The sequence below is a fragment of the Chiloscyllium plagiosum genome, unplaced genomic scaffold (assembly GCF_037043375.1).
Source record: "Chiloscyllium plagiosum isolate Xiang-an unplaced genomic scaffold, Cpla_swu_hap1 HiC_scaffold_5, whole genome shotgun sequence".
NCBI classification, from domain to species: Eukaryota; Metazoa; Chordata; class Chondrichthyes; order Orectolobiformes; family Hemiscylliidae; genus Chiloscyllium; species Chiloscyllium plagiosum.
Window position 1 is genome coordinate 611,995 of NW_028270143.1, and position 19,539 is coordinate 631,533.

At 38.8% G+C, this 19,539-nt stretch overlaps 1 protein-coding gene across 1 annotated transcript in view; it reads left to right on the plus strand.

Moving 5' to 3' along the window:
- The window catches only part of LOC122549650 (ubiquitin-conjugating enzyme E2 E1), a 122,132-nt gene extending 103,218 nt beyond the window's left edge, over positions 1-18,914 (plus strand). Inside the window, exons 3-5 of the mRNA XM_043689439.2 lie at positions 2,650-2,782; positions 16,455-16,602; positions 17,653-18,914. Coding sequence (XP_043545374.1) covers positions 2,650-2,782; positions 16,455-16,602; positions 17,653-17,750 — 379 coding nt within the window. The 3' untranslated portion in view covers positions 17,751-18,914. The remainder of the gene's footprint in view (positions 1-2,649; positions 2,783-16,454; positions 16,603-17,652) is intronic.
- The last annotated feature ends 625 nt before the right edge of the window (positions 18,915-19,539 follow it).

A 19,539-nucleotide genomic window follows, 5' to 3' on the forward strand; every position in this document is an offset into this window, starting at 1 on the left:
ATGTTAGCGAATTTCCTGGAGGCTAATTTGAATTAGTATTGATAGAATATTTAGAGGTGGATCAGTTTTTTTGTCAGAGAGTTTTTAATTGAACTTGTCATGTGCTAATTTCTTGTCCAAGTTATTAATCTGAATTGCAATCTAATAAAAACTTATTTTAATTTTTCAATTTTAGTTCACTGCCTACAATGTCATGAATTTCACCCCAAATAGCAGAAAGAGAAAATCATCCAAGCTTTGGTTCAGAATTTTTCCTTCAGTATCGCTGTCCTTTTTTTCATTCCCCTGTCCCTCTCATTCTGGCTGCGTTATTCTCCATCCTTCAACCCTGTTTGGCCAAAAAATTAAAATTAGATAACCTGTGTCCAGCAACATAAGAGACTGAGCAGTGTACTAATAAAATGATAATACATTTTCTTCAGGTGGTAATAAGAAACAAGTAGAGTCCCTTGGAATGCTTCGGAAAATTCACATAGCATTCCAGAGTGAACCTACTGCAAAATGTAATCAGAACTTAAGTATTATAATGATTCTTAAAATCATTTTTGGATCTTCAGATAGATTTTTCTTCAGTAAAATGTTTAAGCTTGCCTGTTTCTTGCATCTGCTATTCCAGCTGCAACTATCAAAAATACAGTTTTAAATAAATAGTTCAATTTCTCAGGAACCTATGAAGCCAGAAATTAAAATTTCAGCGATGTAGGATAAAATGGAAATTATTTTTGTATGTCTTTGTGCACTTTGGGCAAATAAAAAAATGGAAAATGCCAAAACAAACTCTTTAGAGTTCTGGCAAAGGAAATAAAAGTGTATGCTGAGATTAAAAAAAAAGGAATTGATTATTTTCAGACCAAGCGTTCAGGTACTGAGGCCATAGTCTACCATGATGACTTTGTCTGGTCTCCAAGGGAAAACATTAAGGCATTTGACTGAGGAAAGAGTGTGGATACTGGAAATTTGAATCATGAACCATGCAATAACTACAGAACCAGCCAGTAGGCAAGTGTAAACAACAAACGTGTTTTTCAGCATGAAGTTAGCTTACCTCCTGTTTATTGTCAACTTTCTATTTTTTGATGAAATACTTGATATTTAATGTTGATTTCTTAAATTATTGGCTAAATACCCCTCTAAACTGCAGTGGTCAGATTAACTCTATACTTTCTAGAAGTTTGAGTCTTAGTCTTTCTGTAAAAATTTGCAATCACTTAAGTAATTGCCTGTTGTGTGAGAGGAATGGGGGAAAGACTTTAAGATCCTCCAGGAAGGATTAATTAAAATCGATTGAATAGCCTTCATCATCCGTAATGATCTTTTGAAGATTGAAAGGGTGTGATGGGTTGTGTTCAGGGAATGATGGCTAGGATCGTTCATTTGACTTGAGTTGTGAAGAAATGGGGGTGCTCAAACCTTGTTCACTGGTGAAAAGATCAAGAAAGAATGTTGGTCTATATAAGCTAATCATTCAATTTTCAGCTCTTACACTACAGTGCTAAATTATTATGATTCTAATAACAAAACTCCTTAGATGTCAAGAGTTGATTTATTATTGCTGTTACCTATACAACAAAGTATGGGATAAAAATTGCAATGCATTCTGATTGGCTCACTTTTTTCTGACATTCCCTTTAAGCAACTTTTTTATATGCTTCTGTCCTAAATATTTGGTTTATGTGCTAGTTTTTCTTCTGTGTTTTCATCATCTTTTCCACCATTTTGAAGTTGGGTTTGACAGTTTAAACAATGATTTTTGTTTTTAACATGTAATCTTAGATCTAAGGGTTCTGATGATGCATGCCCTCATGTTTTGCAATGATATGATTCACTATAGATTTTTACATTTATACGATTAAAACTGGAAGACATAAAACAAACTACAATAAATTGATAATTTCCTCCAGACTAGTAGCCACATTTCATTAGCAGCTTATGAAGAAAAGTGTGGCTAAGACCATTATAAAAGACTAATGGGACAAGGGTAAACTTAACTGATCAACTTTTTGTGAGCAGCATTGCCATTTTGTTAGTAAACATTAAATGTAATTTGTAGGGTTGGTCATTACTGAAACATTCTGATATTTTACTGGACTGCCACCCCAGGGAATACAGATTTTCATGTTCAGAAGGAGCCACTCACCTTCTACTTGTTCCTTTTTAAATAAATTGAATAGAAATCTTCTCTCTCTTCTCGATCCCCTCTTTGTCTCCTCTCCTCCCCACTTCTTCCCTCCTCCATCCTCCTTACCCCATCCTATTCTCTCCCCCTCTAACTTTCTTTAAAAAGCTCCAATGCTGAATAGAAATTTGTTTCTCCCAAGTATTTTTCAGATACTTTTTAAAGAAAACATTTAATTAAGCCTGGAAGTCTTTAAATATATCTACAACATGTGGACTGCAGAAGTTCAAGAAGGTGGCTTCCCACCAATTTCTCAAGGGTAATTCAGGATGAGCAGTTGATGCTGCCCTAGCCACAGATACCCATATCTTGTGTAGAAATAGTATGGAAATTACATAAGCTGTGTTACTCCTGTTTATGCAAATTGAAAATAATTTTTTATGTTCCTTTTATGAATATGTCTGAAGTTTAACTTAAGTATTGTTAATCTATTTTAAAATCTGTTACAATTTCTTTTTACGAACATTTTTCAGTGCTGGACCAAAAGGCGATAATGTTTATGAGTGGAGGTCAACAATTCTGGGGCCTCCAGGGTCAGTTTATGAAGGTGGTGTGTTCTTTCTCGACATTGTATTTTCAGCAGAATATCCTTTTAAACCACCCAAGGTAAGGGGCCTTTTTTAACAGAATGCTTCATGTATTTGCTGCTATTTATAATTTTAAAGTACTGTTAATTTATTAAGAGCTTAATGCTATAATAATTGAAAATTGGTCTCTGCTCATTTCTAATATGAATCACTTGTCATTGTGTTGGTTTTTTTATTAGTTTTTTTCATAGTATGGAATTCCCCAGAAAGCAGGAGAGGCAAAGTTTTTTAAAAATTTTTTTAGATTTATTTGACTGGTTTCTAACTCTTCCCTTTCCTTCTTTGACTGTTTTCATTTCTCGAGTATGCTGGCCATCAATATATGTTAAAAGGCAACCAACACCCACAGTTACTTTAACAGCCTTTCCTCACACCTGCTTCCTGGAAGGATTTCATTCCATTATTGATATTGCTTGTCTTTCCAGTGGTTGACAGGACACTTAGCAATTCCTGGTCCATTTCTGGCACTTCTGCTTTCATCCCCTCCCTTCTGTCCCAGAAAAACAATATGGTTTTGCCTGTCCTTGCCTCCAGCAGGATGCTCCCAAAAAACATCATCTCCTGCATTCCCTTGTTAGCATTCCATAGAGACTGTTCTGTCTGTGACACCCTGGTCCACTCCTCAGCCACTCCTAACACTAGCTCGCCTTCCCACGCAAAAGCAGAAAGTGTAACACTTCCCCATTTACTATCTCTCTTCTTCCTTTGCAAAGCCCCAAATGCACCAAGCGGGTGAAATGGAACTTTTCTTTTACAGTCAGTCTCTGGGTTATGAACAGGTTCCAATATGGAGTCTATTTCCAATTTGATTTGTATGCAAATTGAAACACATTACAGAAAAATGTAGAACACCTGTTCTTAAGTACAGGGAACGCTCTTATGTTGAGTCTTTTAAAATTACACCCCTGTATGAATCGCATTTATAAATACGAGCATTCCAAGGTCAGACTTCGTAAATCGGGCATTCTGTATTGTTTCAATTTTAGTAAGGCATTTGATAAGGTTCCCCATGGTAGGCTTATGCGGAAAGTCAGGAGGCATGGGATAGAGGGAAATTTGGCCAATTGGATAGAAAACTGGCTAACCGGTCGAAGGCAGAGAGTGGTGGTAGATGGTAAATATTCAGCCTGGAGCCCAGTTACAAGTGGAGTTCCGCAGGGATCAGTTCTGGGTCCTCTGCTGTTTGTAATTTTTATTAATGACTTAGATGAGGGAGTCGAAGGGTGGGTCAGTAAATTTGCAGATGATACGAAGATAGGTGGAGTTGTGGACAGTGAGGAGGGCTGTTGTCGGCTGCAGAGGGACTTAGATATGATGCAGAGCTGGGCTGAGGAGTGGCAGATGGAGTTCAACCCTGCCAAGTGTGAGGTTGTCCATTTTGGAAGAACAAATAAGAATGCGGAATACAGGGTTAATGGTAGGGTTCTTAGTCAGGTGGAGGAACAGAGGGATCTTGGGGTCTATGTACATAGATCTTTGAAGGTTGCCACTCAGGTGGATAGAGTTTGTAAGAAGGCCTATGGAGTATTATCGTTCATTAGCAGAGGGATTGAATTCAAGAGTCGTGAAGTGATGTTGCAGCTGTACAGGACTTTGGTTAGGCCACAGTTGGAGTACTGTGTGCAGTTCTGGTCGCCTCACTTTAGGAAAGATGTGGAAGCTTTGGAGAGGGTGCAGAGAAGATTTACCAGGATGTTGCCTGGAATGGAGAGGAAGTCGTACGAGGATAGGTTGAGAGTTCTCGGCCTTTTCTCGTTGGAACGGCGAAGGATGAGGGGTGACTTGATAGAGGTTTATAAGATGATCAGAGGAATAGATAGAGTAGACAGTCAGAAACTTTTTCCCCGGGTACAACAGAGTGTTACAAGGGGACATAAATTTAAGGTGAAGGGTGGAAGGTATAGGGGAGATGTCAGGGGTGGGTTCTTTACCCAGAGAGTGGTGGGGGCATGGAATGCGCTGCCCGTGGGAGTGGTAGAGTCGGAATCATTGGCGACCTTTAAGCGGCATTTGGATAGGTACATGGATGGGTACTTAATCTAGGTTAGAAGTTCGGCACAACATCGTGGGCCGAAGGGCCTGTTCTGTGCTGTATTGTTCTATGTTCTATGTTCAATCTAGTCTTCTGATTCACTTTTCATATGGTACCTTCTACATTGGCAGATGAGAGACCAAACACAGACTAGAAGACTCCTTTGCAAAAAGCTTCTGCTCTGTCGCTAAGAATGGTCCTGGCCTTCCATGCTCTTGCTATTTCAGTACACCTATTTGCTGTCATACAAATATTTCTGTCTTAGGCCTGCAACAGTGCTCCAAATCCCAAAACAAGCTGGAAGAACAGCACTTAGTTTTCTGCTTCGGCACCTTACAGCCTTCGTGACTCAATATTGAGTTTGACTATTTCAGAGCCTTGACATGTCCTTGATTTTGATTATGTCCCATCCCACCTGGTGTCTTTCTTACGTTCGTTTACATTCAGCAAGGTCAACTCTCTTTTTCTTTGGACGAATTGCACCTACTATTAGCACTCCTTTTACCTTTTTGTTCTGGGCACTCTCATCATCATTTCCACTCACTCCTCGTCCACTTTTGTCAACAACATTAAAACCATTATTTTCCACTGTCTTCGGTTCCAGAGAAATTAATATCCAACTTGAATGCTAACTTTGTTTTTCTGTCCACAGATACTGCTGAGTTTCTCCATACATTATTTTTATGTTAGGTTGTCTTCCTTGTTAATCAAGAATGTAAGATTATCGGGTTAAACAGGAAAATAGAATTAAATTCATGGTCAGATCAGCTGTGGTTCTATCAAATAGCGGAGCTGATGTGAAGAGCCGATTCGTCTACTCCTAATTCATTAATGAGATTTTACATTGCGTATACCACTGTTGACACTTGATGACACAAGTTAACTTTGAAGACACCAAAAATCTTGCTGCTTACATCAGTTTCTCTTATCAAGGGAGAATGGTTTTCTACTCCAAAGAGTTATCTAGTTGAGGGGTAATGAAATGTTTGTGAAGAAGTTCAACTTTGGTGTACTATTAGTGTCATTAACATTCTTAGATTTCTTAGTACTTTGCTGTATTTTGTAGCACTAGAAATGGATGTAGTGTTCACCTTTGAAATTTAAGCACTGTATCTGACTTGACTTCATACCCATTCATGTGGGTAGCAAGTACAGTGTACAAGGTCATTGCCATATGCTGTATTCAAAAGTACTTCACCCATATGTCCTGCCTGGAACCTTAAAACTATGTGCCGTAGCATTTCTTTGTTTACCTTTATCTAACCTTGTATATTTCTGTACACCTCTATCGAACATCCCATCTTCTGGCTGCAAAACACAATGATCACTTTCAACTTAACATAGCTAAACTTCCTCATGCCTGGAACTATTCTCGTAAATCTTGATGAGCCTCACTAAAGTGTGATGCTGAGAATTAGATGCAGTACTCTAGTTATGGCTTAACCATTGTTTTATAAAGATTCCACATAGTCATCCTACTTTTGTACCCAGTGGTTCTATTTATCAACCTAGAATGCATCATGCTTTTCTAAATACTCTCTTGTTGTGCCCTACTTCAAAAATCTATGAACATGAGCTCTCCATTCTCTTCGAAGCACCATAGACTCAGTGGCAAAGTTCTCTGTCACTTCTGCTGGGCTGTATCATCTCCCATGTGCCTCTGTTGTTAGCTTACCTTTGTCTGGTTGCAAGTAGTGACATCATCCTCACAGTCTGACACACTTTCAAGTTGAGAATAATGGGCAAACTTTCAGATTTTACTCTCAATTCCAATATCTAACCATCATGAGTTTGGCACAGGGGTTTAAACACTTATAAATTTGCCCAGTTAACATTTCAGTTTCAGAGCTAGCAGCACCATTTCATTTACTGTAATGCATTGACTAAAGGATAATTAGAACTACCTGAAGAAAAGTAACTTTTAGAATGAATTTTCCACTATTTATTTTTGTTTTCTTGTTTGTTGCTTCTCTCCCGTTATGAGGATTCAGTTACACAGAGGTATGATTTAGTTACTATTTGGCATTTGCCTCTGACGTGACTAACTGGGCATTTACCTTGTGACAATCATTAGTAGTGGATGTCCAGTTGCTATTTGATTCTGGGAGGTCATCACAACCAAGCTTAATAAAATTTTATGCCACTCTTTTCAACATGCTAGGTTGTAATCACAACTGAAAAATGGCTGGTTTATTTTTATTTGCTTATACGTGTCACCTTCATCCTCACCCAAAAACAGGCATAAAATTCATTTTCTTAATCATGACACTATATATCCTAACTAAGACCAGTTGAAACAGAGTTAGTTTTAACTTGCACAAACAACATTCTCAATCACTATGATAGTGCTATACCAGATGATGTCTTTAGATCATATGTCAGAGGAACAGATGTAAGCCATTCGCCACATTGAGCCTGAATGTCACCATTCAATAAGACCTAGACAGAACTGATAATCCTCAACTTGTTTTCCTGCCCCTTAATGGTTGATTTGGAAATATATCTATCTTAATCTTGCTGAGTATATAGCCTCAACAGATCTCTGCAGTAAAGAATTCTTCAGATGTCTCTGAGAGAAATTATTCCTACTCTCTTAAAAGGGCAATCTTTTATTCTAAGATTATGCCCTCTGGTTCAAGATTCCTCCAGAAGGACAGCCATTTTTTCCACATCTGTCAAGCTCTCAAAATATCCATTACATTTCAGTATGGTCTTCTCTCATCCTTCTAAATTTCAACGAGTACAGGGCCAACCTACTCAACTTATCCTCTAAAGAAAGTGCTTTCATAACTGAGTCTAATGTAATGAACCTTCTCAGGACTGCCTTCAATGACTGAATATCCTTCATTAGACAAGGGAACCAGAACTGTTCACAATTTTGAGTCTGCTGTAAGTACTGCCTTACATGATTTCATCAATACTTGTTTGTTTTTATACTCCATTCCCTTTGAAATAAAGGCAAACGTTCCATTTGCCTTCCCTGTTACCCATTGAACTCTTGTGCTAGTTTTTTAGTGATTCATACATGGGCAGCCCAAAATCTCTGTGCTGCAGCTTTCTGCAGGCTTTCACCATTCAAATAATCTTCAGCTCCTCTTCTCTTAAAGCCAAAGTGATTAAGCTCATTTTTGCACATTATATTCGAAGTTTTTGCTCACTCATATAATCTGTCTATATTCCTCTGCAGACTTTGTCATCCACACTGCTTGCCATCCCACCTATTTTTGTGTCATCCACAACCTTGGGGATAGTACATCCACTTCTGTCATTCAAGCTATTAATATATGTTGTGAATAATTGTGGCCCCGGAATTGATCTCTGTGGCACTCCAATAGTTACAGGTTGCCATCCTGCAAGTGCTCCCTTTTCCCAAATATGTCTTCTAATAGTTCGTCAATCCTCTGCCCAGGCTCATATACCACCTCAACATCATAGGCTCTTATTTGGCAGCTTTCTGTGTGCTACCTTATCAAAAACCACTTGGAAATCCAAATATATTACATCTCCTGGTTCCTTTTTTATCCTGCTTGTTACGTCAGGCATGATTTTCTCTTCATGAAACAATGTTGACTCTGCTTATTTATATTCTCTATTTCCAAATGCCCTTGTTTGCATCCTTAATAATAGAATCCTATTTTTGTATCCCACCCTTTTGAAATGGTGTGTTTACCAATCCTCTGGGACTCTTCCAAAATTAAAGGTTTCTTGGAAGATTAGTATCAGTGCATACACTATCTCTATAGCTATTTTCTTTAAATCCGTACAACATAACCCATCAGGTCCAGAGACTTATCTTCCTTTAGCCCCGTTAGCATCCCTGGTTTTTCAATCATTATTATTTCCTTCTCAGCACGTTAAGTATTTAGTATTCTGTATCATAAAGACTGATATAAAGCATTGACTCAACTCTTCCATTTCCTCGCTCATAATTATTATTTCCACAGCCTTATTCTCTAAGAGGTCTATGTTCACAGTGGCCTCTCTCTTCCTTTTTATATATTTAAATAAGCTCTTACTACTTCTGCTTTTTATTACTTTCTAGTTTGACCTTCTAATTTATTTTTCCCTTTTCTCAGTCTTTTCATTTTTGTTGGTTTTGGTTTTTAAAGTTTTCCCAATCCATTTATTGGCCACTAATCTTCGGCATGTTGTATGTTTCCTCTTTCAATTTGATACTGTCCTTAATTTGCTTAGCTAACCATGGTCAGTTTATCCCATTCCAAGAAATCTCCTTTTTTCATTGGAAAATGTCTTTGCTGTGAGTCATGGTGATTTTCTTAAATCTTTAATTGTTCCTCGGTTGTCTTTTCTGCTAAATTCCTTCCCCAGTTCATTCTGTATTGTATCCTGCTAGGTCATTCCGTGCACTTATGGTAAGTTTTCACTTTGCTTCAGAACAGCCTTTGATACAAACAGTTGCTGTTGAAAAGAGCTACAAGATTATTTAACTGTCCATAGTCCTCCAGATAACACAGGTGTTCTGCGCTCTATTTAATGAGACTGTTTGGATAGTGAGAGGATATAATTTATTTGAAAAATCTCTCGGCCTCCTCTTTACGACTTGGTAATGGGCTGCCAATTTTAATCAGTTTAAATGTTGACATATGAAAGTATATTTATTACCTACAGTATTATATTTTGATTATTTTGCCCCATTTGACTGACATACGTATATGCTGAATTGCTGCCTTGAAGGATTGCACTGAAGTTTATATAAGGGTAATATCAATTTGTGTTTGGCATATTGCTTTGCACTTCGGAAGAAACACTAATAAAGACTAAAATGGCGTTTGGATGTAAATTGAATTTGTATGCAAAATTAAATCTTGCATTTGATTATATCTCTGAAAGTAGAAAAACTCTAGGGAAAATTAAGTACTTTTTAATAGAGAGTTTCTGACAGTTTCCAAATCGAACCACTGGTTCATCTGATGTTGCAACTTTGCTGAGCAGCTAAAGTTGCTCACCATGATTGGATTCTGCAGATGTACAGACATTATTGACGTGTAGGTCTGAGCTATAGTTCAGTCGTTTTATTGTGATAGATTTTGTGAGAACTTTGTACAGGGAAGAATATGTTGTTGGCCAATAAAATTATATTTGCCATCAAAAATAAACACTTTGCAAATTCTGTCAAGGGTTTGAAGTACATCTCTTGAACGTCACACCTAATTTTTCATGCAATATTACACCTAATGTATGGCTAAATTCTGATGAATTTAGGGGTTTAAGTTATTTGAAACTGTCTGTGAAAATAATAAAAACAGAACATTGTTATTGTTGCATCGATGCCATGTTTAAAAATTTTGGTGCATTCCCACTTCACTTTCCATCGCTAATTTCAAACAAAGTCATAGAGATGTACAGCATGGAAACAGACCCTTCGGTCCAACCCATCCATGCCGACCAGATAACCCAATCTAGTCCCACCTGCCAGCATCCGGCCCACATCCCTCCAAACCCTTCCTATTCATATACCCATCCAAATGCCTCTTAAATGTTGCAATTGTACCAGCCTCCACCACTTCCTCTGGCAGCTCATTCTATACATGTTCCACCCTCTGTGTGAATAAGTTGCCCCTTAGGTCTCTTTTATATCTTTCCCCCTCTCACCCTATACCTATACCCTCTAGTTCTGGATTCCCTAATCCCAGGGAAAAGACTTTGTCTATTTACCCTATCCATGCCCCTCATAATTTTGTAAACCTCTATAAGGTCACCCCTCAGCCTCCGACACTCCAGGGAAAACAGCCCTGGCGCATTCAACCTCTCCCTATAGCTCAAATCCTCCAACCCTGGCAACATTCTTGTAAATCTTTTCTGAACCCTTTCAAGTTTCACAACATCTTTCCAATAGAAAGGAGACCAGCATTGCTCGCAATATTCCAACAGTGGCCTAACCAATGTCCTGTACAGCCGCAACATGACTTCCCAACTCCTGTACTCTTTACTCTGACCAATAAAGGAAAGCATACCAAATGCCTTTGTCACTATCCTATCCACCTGCGACTCCACTTTCAAGGTGCTATGAACCTGCACTCCAAGGTCTCTTTGTTCAACAACACTCCCTAGGACCTTACCATTAAGTGTATAAGTCTTACTAAGATTTGCTTTCCTAAAATGCAGCACCTCACATTTATCTGAATTAAACTCCATCTGCCACTTCTCAGCCCATTGGCCCATCTGATCAAGATCCTGTTGTAATCTGAGGTAACCCTCTTCGCTATCCACTACACGACAATTTTGGTGTCATCTGCAAACTTACTAACTGTATCTCTTATGCTCGCATCCAAATCATTTATGTAAATGACAAAAAGTAGAGGACCCAGCACCGATCCTTGTGTCACTCAGATGGAGGTCATAGGCCTCCATCTGAAAAACGACCCTCCACCACCACCACCCTCTGTCTTCTACCTTTGAGCTAATTCTGTATCCAAATTGCCAGTTCTCCCTGTATTCCATGAGATCTAAAATTGCTAATCAGTCTCCCATGAACCTGGTTTAGTTGTGACGTTTACAATGGCTTAAAATTTACTAATGCTGTCAAACCCTTTTTTATTTTTATAATGTTATTCTGATGATTTAAGCATGCAATTAAGATTATGGATGCAGCAGGACTTTTAAAAAGTACAATACGATTAGAATAATTGATATATTCTAGCACTGAATTTAATTTGCAGTTTGGAGCAAGGCACTAAATTTGAACACTGTTCTTGAGAAAACAGTATATGTTTCTGTCAGCCACAGTTGTTGAGAACTTTGTTATAATGCTGCCTAGGTCTCATTGTTTCCCAAGTGCTGTTGTAACAAGATGCATAGAAACATAGAACATTAGAATGCAGTACAGGCCCTTCAGCCCTTGATGTTGCTTCTGCACTGTGGAACCAATCTGAAGCCCATTTAGCTTACACTATTCCATTCTTGTCCATATGCCTATCCAATGACCAGTTAAATGCTCTTAAAGTTGGCAAGTCTACTACTGTTACAGGAAGTGTGTTCGATGTCCCAACTACTCTCTTAGTAAAGAATCTACCTCTGACATCTGTCCTATATCTATCACCCCTTATTTTAAAGCTATGCCCCCTCGTGCTAGCCATCGCCATCTGAGGAAAACAGCTATCACTGTCCACCCTATCTAACCCTCTGATTATCTTACATGTCTGAATTAAGTCGCCTCTCAGCCTTCTTCTCTCTAACGGAAGCAGCCTCAAGTCCATCAGCCCTTCCTCATAAGACCTTCCCTCCATACCAGGCAACATCCTAGTAATTTTCTTCTGAACCCTTTCCAAAGCTTCCACAGCCTTCCTATAATGCAGTGACCAGAACTGTACACAGTACTCCAAATGTGGCCACACCAGAGTTTTGTACAGCTGTAGCATGATCTCATGGTTCCAAAACTCAATCCCTCTACCAATAAAAGCTAACACACCATATACCTTTTTAACAACCCTATCAACCTAGGCAATTTTCAACGATCAATGTACCTGGACACAGAGATCTCTTTGCTCATCTACACTACCAAGAATCTTACCATTAGCCCAGTACTCTGTATTCCTGTTACTCCTTCCAAAGTGAATCACCTCACACTTCTCCGCATTAAACTCCATTTCCCATCTCTCAGCCCTGCTCTGCAGCTCTGTCGCTCTGTAACCTACAACATCCTTCATCACTATCCACAGCTGTACTGACCTTAGTATCATCCACAAATTTACTAACCCATTCTTCTATGCCCTCATCCAGGGCATTTATATAAATGGCAAACAACAGTGGACCCAAAACAGATCCTTGCAGTGCACCACAAGTAACTGAACTCCATGATGAATATTTCCCATCAACCACCACCCTCTGCTGTCCTACAGCTAGCCAATTTCTGATCCAAACTGCTAAATCACCCTCAATCCAATGCAATAACCTACCATGGGGAACCTTTTCAAACACCTTACTAAAATCCATATACACCACATCAACCGCTTTACCCTCATTCACCTGTTTGGTCACCTTCTCAAAAAACTCTAAGGTTTGTGAGGCACAACCTACCCTTCACAAAACCATGTTGACTATCACTAATCAACTTATCCCTTTTTGTGTGATTATAATTCCTATCTCTTATAACCCTTTCCAACACTTTACTCATTACCGAAATCAGGCTTACTGGTCTATAATTTCCAGGGTTGTCTCTCCTCCCCTCCTTGAACAAGGGAACAAAATTGCCAGTCTTCTGGCACTATTCCTGTCGACAATGATATCATGACAACATAAAGATCAAAGCCAAAGACTTGGGAATCTCCTCCTTGGCTTCCCAGAGAATCCTAGGATAAATCCCATCCGGCCCAGGGGAGTTATCTATTTTTCACACTTTCCAGAATTGCTCACACTTTTTCCTTATACACCTCAATCCCATCCAGTCTAGTCGCCTGTAATTTCAGTATTGTCCTTGACAACATTGTCTTTTTCTAGTGTGATAATTGACGAATAGTCATTTGGCGCTTCCCTTATCTCCTCCAACTCCACGCACAACTTCTCACAACTATGCTTGATTGGCCCTAATTTTACTCGAGTCATTCTTTTATTCCTGATAGAGCTTTCGAAAGCCTTAGGGTTTTCCTGGATCCTATCTGCCAATGACTTCTCACATCTCCTCCTGGCTCTTCTTACCTCTCTCTTTGTAGGTCTTTCCTGGCTAACTTGTAACTTTCAAGCGCTCTGAGACATCACATCTCATCCTAACATAAGCCTTCTTCTTCCTCTTGACAAGCGATTCAACTTCCTTAGTAAACCACAGCTCCCACACTCGACAACATCCTGCCTGCCTGACTGATACATCCTTATCGAGGACCCATAATAGCTGCTCCATGAAAAGGTTCCACATTTCAATTGTGCCCATCCCCTGTAGTTTCCTTCCCTATCCGATGCATCCTAAATCTTGCCTAATCACATCATAATTGTCTTTCTCCCAGCTAAAACTCTTGCCCTGTAGTATATACCTATCCCTTTCCATCACTAAACATAACCGAATTGTGGTCACTATCACCAAAGTGCTCATCTACCTCCAAATGATTTGGGTGTGAGCATAAGAGGTACAGTTAGTAAGTTTGCAGATGACACCAAAATTGGAGGTGTAGTGGACAGCGAAGAGAGTTACCTCAGATTACAATAGGATCTGGACCAGATGGGCCAATGGGCTGAGAAGTGGCAGATGGAGTTTAATTCGGATAAATGCAAGGTGCTGCATTTTGGGAAAGCAAATCTTAGCAGGACTTATACACTTAATGGTAAGGTCCTAGGGAGTATTGCTGAACAAAGAGACCTTGGAGTGCAGATTCATAGCTCCTTGAAAGTGGAGTCGCAGGTAGATAGGTTAATGAAGGCGGCGTTTGTATGCTTTCCTTTATTGGTCAGAGTATTGAGTACAGGAGTTGTGAAGTCATGTTGCGGCTGTACAGGACATTGGTTAGGCCACTGTTGGAATATTGCGTGCAATTCTGGTCTCCTTCCTATTGGAAAGATGTTGTGAAACTTGAAAGGATTCAGAAAAGATTTACAAGGATGTTGTCAGGGTTGGAGGATCTGAGCTGCAGGGAGAGGCTGAACAAACTGGGGCTGTTTTCCCTGGAGTATCGGAGGCTGAGGGGTGACCTTTTGTGGTTTACAAAATTATGAGGGGCATGGATAGGATAAACAGACAATGTCTTTTCCCTAGGATCAGGGAGTCCAGAACTAGAGGGCATAGGTTTAGGGTGAGAGGGGAAAGATATAAAAGAGACCTAAGGGGCAACTTTTTCACGCAGAGGGTGGTATGTGTATGGAATGAGCTGCCAGAAGATGTTGTGGAGGCTGGTACAATTGCAACATTTAAGAGGCATTTGGATGGGTATATGAATAGGAAGGGTTTGGCAGGATATGGGCCGAGTACTGGCAGGTGGGACTAGATTAGGTTGAGATATCTGGTCGGCATGGATGGGTTGGACCGAAGGGTCTGTTTCCATGCTATACATCTCTATGACTCTAGGACCTGGCCGGGTTCATTACCCAGTACCAAATCCAATGTGGCCTCGCCCCTTGTTGGCCTGTCTACATGCTGTGTCAGGAAATCTTCCTGCACACATTGGACAAAAACTGACCCATCTAAAGTACTTGAACTATAGTATTCCCAGTCAATATTTGGAAAGTTAAACACCCCCATAACAACTACCCTATCACTCTCGCTCCTGTTGAGAATCATCTTTGCTATCCTTTCCTCTACATCTCTGGAAGTATTTGGAGGCCTATAGAAAACTCCCAACAGGGTAACCTCTCCTTTCGTGTTTCTAATCTCAACCCATACTACCTCAGTAGACGAGTCTTCAAATGTCCTTTCTGTAAATGTAATACTGTCCTTGACTAACTGCCACTCCACCCTTTTACCATTTTCTCTGTTCTTACTGAAACATCTAAATCCTGCAACCTGCAATAACCATTCCTGTCCCTGCTCTCCCCATGTATCCTAAATGGCTACAACATCAAAATCCCAGGTACCGACCCATGCTGCAAGTTCACCCACCTTATCCTGGATGCTCCTGACATTGAATTAGACACACTTCCATCCAACTTGCCTGCCATTGTCTTCTTGCAATCTTGAAATTTTAATTCTGTGTACTCGAACTACAATTTCTGTTCCCATTCCCCTGCTGAGTTAGTTTAAATCCTTCCGAAAAGCATTAGCAAATTTTCCCCCCCAGGATATTGGTACCACTCTGGTTCAGATGAAGACCATCCCATTTGTAGAGGTCCCACTTACCCAAGAAAGAGCCCCAATTATCCAGGATTCTTTTAATGCAATATTGATGGAATTTGGAGTGTAGCTGTGTTTCTGTAAATACCCTGGTATACTTCACCATGTTGAAAGTGACAAAATTAAGTGTTATTTGAATTACTGGAAATCAAACCTGAACTTTGATTAATGTATGAGCAACTTAGAAGTTGATTTGCATTGTAGCATATTTGTGTTGTACTGTTCATGTTTAATAATAACATAAAGCCAAATATTTATTAACAAAGTAAGGGGAGGCTGAAGCCCAAAACCACTTGAATGCATTATACGCTGTCAATAAGTAACTGAAGTTTTTTAATTGCATTTTTGTAAACATGCAAGAATCATGCAATAGAGTGGGCAGGAGGAAAAGAGGTGAAAGATTTGAGCCTATCGTGATCATGAAAGGGAAATCGGATTGACATCTCTAAAATAAAAACAGTAGTGGCATTGCTGATTTTTGGCCCTTAAGATTTTTTTGCTTTGGGTTTATACCACGTCTATTCACAGGCTGTGGAAATAGTTCTACACATGATTAAATCATAAGTGATTATTAGCTGTGTATGTTCGGACTGCTTTTGATCTGTGACTGTGATTATATCAGTATGTGCCATTGTTACGTGTTACGACCACTAACAGGATTTGAGACAAATGAGAAAATTATCAACCGTATGAATTCCTGTTTGTCACACCACAACAGACAACTCAGTTACTTAATAGTAAGGCGCATGTACGTAATGTTTTATTATACTTGAATATGTTTCTGGTCTATACTCTATTTTGGTATTCTACTATGACAAGTATGGTTTATTGGAGCAGGTTTTCTAATTTTATCAAGTACAATTGTTAATTTTAAACTGAAATTGGCAGGTGACTTTCCGAACAAGAATCTATCATTGCAATATCAACAGTCAAGGTGTGATCTGTCTGGACATCCTGAAGGATAACTGGAGCCCAGCACTGACCATCTCCAAGGTTCTTCTGTCAATTTGTTCTCTTCTAACAGATTGCAATCCTGGTAAGAGGAATTATAGTCTATAATTTTCTCCTAAGTGGTTGTGGTTGCTTGATAATGGGTGGGGGAAGACCATTTGATCCATTAAAGTTGCTACTTCCAAATAGTGAATTGGAATTAGACCAGATTCTATTCCACTTGTTTGGTTTCTTGATAGATTTTAATTTCTTAACTTTTAATGAAGAAAAACTTGAGCATTGTTCTCTTTATGCCTTCATAATTACTAAACAATAGACTCTCAGAGAGCCAAGGAGCCAGTGTACTCCAGTGTTCGTGTTCGTGTTCGGGTGGGTGCATGCTGTTATGCAGATTCATAACTGATGTCCTGCACAGTGAATTATCATTCTTTGCTAAAGGGCAGATAGCAGTAGAAAAGGAGAATTGAAAAGCCAGACATCCTGTGTTTAAAGGTACAACATTGCCAGATGTCTGAAAAACAGATCTCTTTGAGTCTTAATGTGTCAGGTATATACAAGATAAAAACTTCAGAAGAAAAACTGAATGGTCCAAGTTATATTGCAACAAAATATGGATTGGAATTATCGAGCAAGTAAAAATTATTTTATTGCAGTAACATATCTGATATAAGGCTTTATAGCTTGTTTAAAATTCAGCAATTTTTGTTAGGAAAATTTTACACAAATATTAAAACTAACTACAGAGTCTTCCTGTGAGATTTATTGCCATTTATTTTCATTTATGCAATCATATTTAGTTGCTATGATTGTACCTGTGCTGGACTAGCTGAATTACTGTAATAGGCTGTATATCCTTTTGCAATGGCACGAAAAATCACTTCAGATCTCTCCCCTGGGTTACTACTGAAATGGATATGTATTGCTGTGTACGTTTAATGAGGACACAGTTGAACAGCAATCAAATGTAAAACTATTAAATGAAGTGATTATATGATCACTGCCATTGTTCGGCTGTAAGCCATCACTTCAAATCTGTAATGTGGGATAGATGAGAGTTCGGCACAAAATTAGAATGTTGTAATTCATGTGTTATCCAATATTAAATTGGTAACTAGTACTTTCTGTTTCATTGCAGCGGACCCTTTGGTTGGGAGCATAGCCACACAGTATATGACTAACAGGGCTGAACATGACAGAATAGCAAGACAGTGGACCAAGAAATACGCCACATAAACTGATGGTTGTCAGTCCTACCGACATTTTTCTCCGATGGAAATGAGCTGCTTCTCATTGAATTGAAAAGGGGAATGGGTTGGGGTGAAGGGGAGGGGAGGGGAATGGGACAAGCATTCCTATTACAGGTTTTAAATGCAACAGTCTTTTATTTGCATAAGTCTAGTCAGAACTCTTGATGAGCTTTGTTATTGTAGCTTAAACAATAAACTATTGATATCTGACAATAGATAGGAAATTCACGTGGAAAAGTTTGATGATTATGACATAATGGGTCAATCAAGACCCAGATTTGTTACTGAAATATTAAGTGATACCTCTTTACTGGTTTAAGTTTTAGTTGTCTGTGTTCACTGTGTATGGTCAAAATTTGAAGATGCTTATAACACCAGTCAAACTTGGAAGGGTTGAAACTGTTGAAAAATGTAGGGGAAGCCATGCTAAAGACTTTTGGCATTTTTTAAAATCCAAGAAGAATGCTGACCAGATACAACAGCATCGTCTTTATTCAGGGAATAAGGAGTGAATTGGCAGAATATTTGTAATTACAGGGAACTGGTTTTATTTCGCAGGGAGAGTGAGGGTGAAACCCAAAATCCTTTTAACTGTTTTGCCTTATTTGAATTAGGGTCTCAATTCAGTGTGCTTTGTGGGCTATGTACTAGGGCAGATTTTGTTTTTACATTAATATTATACAACTTTAGGTCCTTTCTAAAATTATCAAGCATGTAACCTTAAAAAAAATTGATTGAAGGCCTTGAGCCCTTGACTTATTTCAAATTCTACAATACCTGTTTCAAAAAACAGTTGTGTCAGTGGTCATGCTTTAGCCAGATGAGAGTATTGTATTAAAATATCTTTGCTGCTTTCTTTTAATGCAGAGTGTTCACAAAAGAAGAGTGCATTTTAATTTTGATGTTTTGTGAAAATTTTAGAGAATATTCGAACTTGAGGCTGAGCTGTTTAAGTTCTGTTAACTATTGTTAAGACTTCATTGGCCCCTTCATATTGCAAATTCAAAGAATGCTGATCTCTACCAAAGTTGTACAGTTACTGGGCTGTAACCACTGTAATTCCGACTGTCTTATTTGGGAAGTTAAATCTAAAATGTCAGTTTGTCAGCAACCACACATTCTAATTAAAAACACTGATCATGAAACTTTATTTAATGAGCAATAGTTGAAAATCTCCATAGTTCTTACTTAGTATTGTCTAGTTGTGGCAACTTTTGAGGATGTACAGCTTGTGCACAAAGCTGTGTGGGCTTACTGCTATACCAGGAAGTTTTTGTATGACTGAGTGCATTAAGTTGACAAAGAACTAACCAAATCAGTAAATGATTTCAACTTCTGCGACCTTTAGTTCTAAGGCTAAAAGATTGGTGCATTTTCTTTTTTTTAATTCTTCTTATTAGTGTGCATATCTCAAAACTAATTAAAAGAGTATGTGTTCCGATTTAGAAGAAGTGTTGGGATGTATGCTGGGAAAATTAGTACACCTGAATATAAATATGAAGATGCCAGCTAACTGACCAAGAAATCAGTGTCTCCGCTGCCACGTCAAATCTCACTTTACCAGTTTTCCTGACTGTCACTCATCAATATGAAGTTGTTTGTTTTCCAGCCATGCCTGCCCATTGACTTAGTCATCATATATAAATGCAGCAACTGGTAAAGCACTTAGTGTGCAAACCACAGAATGACTGGTTCAGTTCAAACCTGTGCTAAGTTGATGGCAGGGGGGGGGAAGATCAGGTGGCATTGGTATCTCGAGACAGACATGAGGAAAA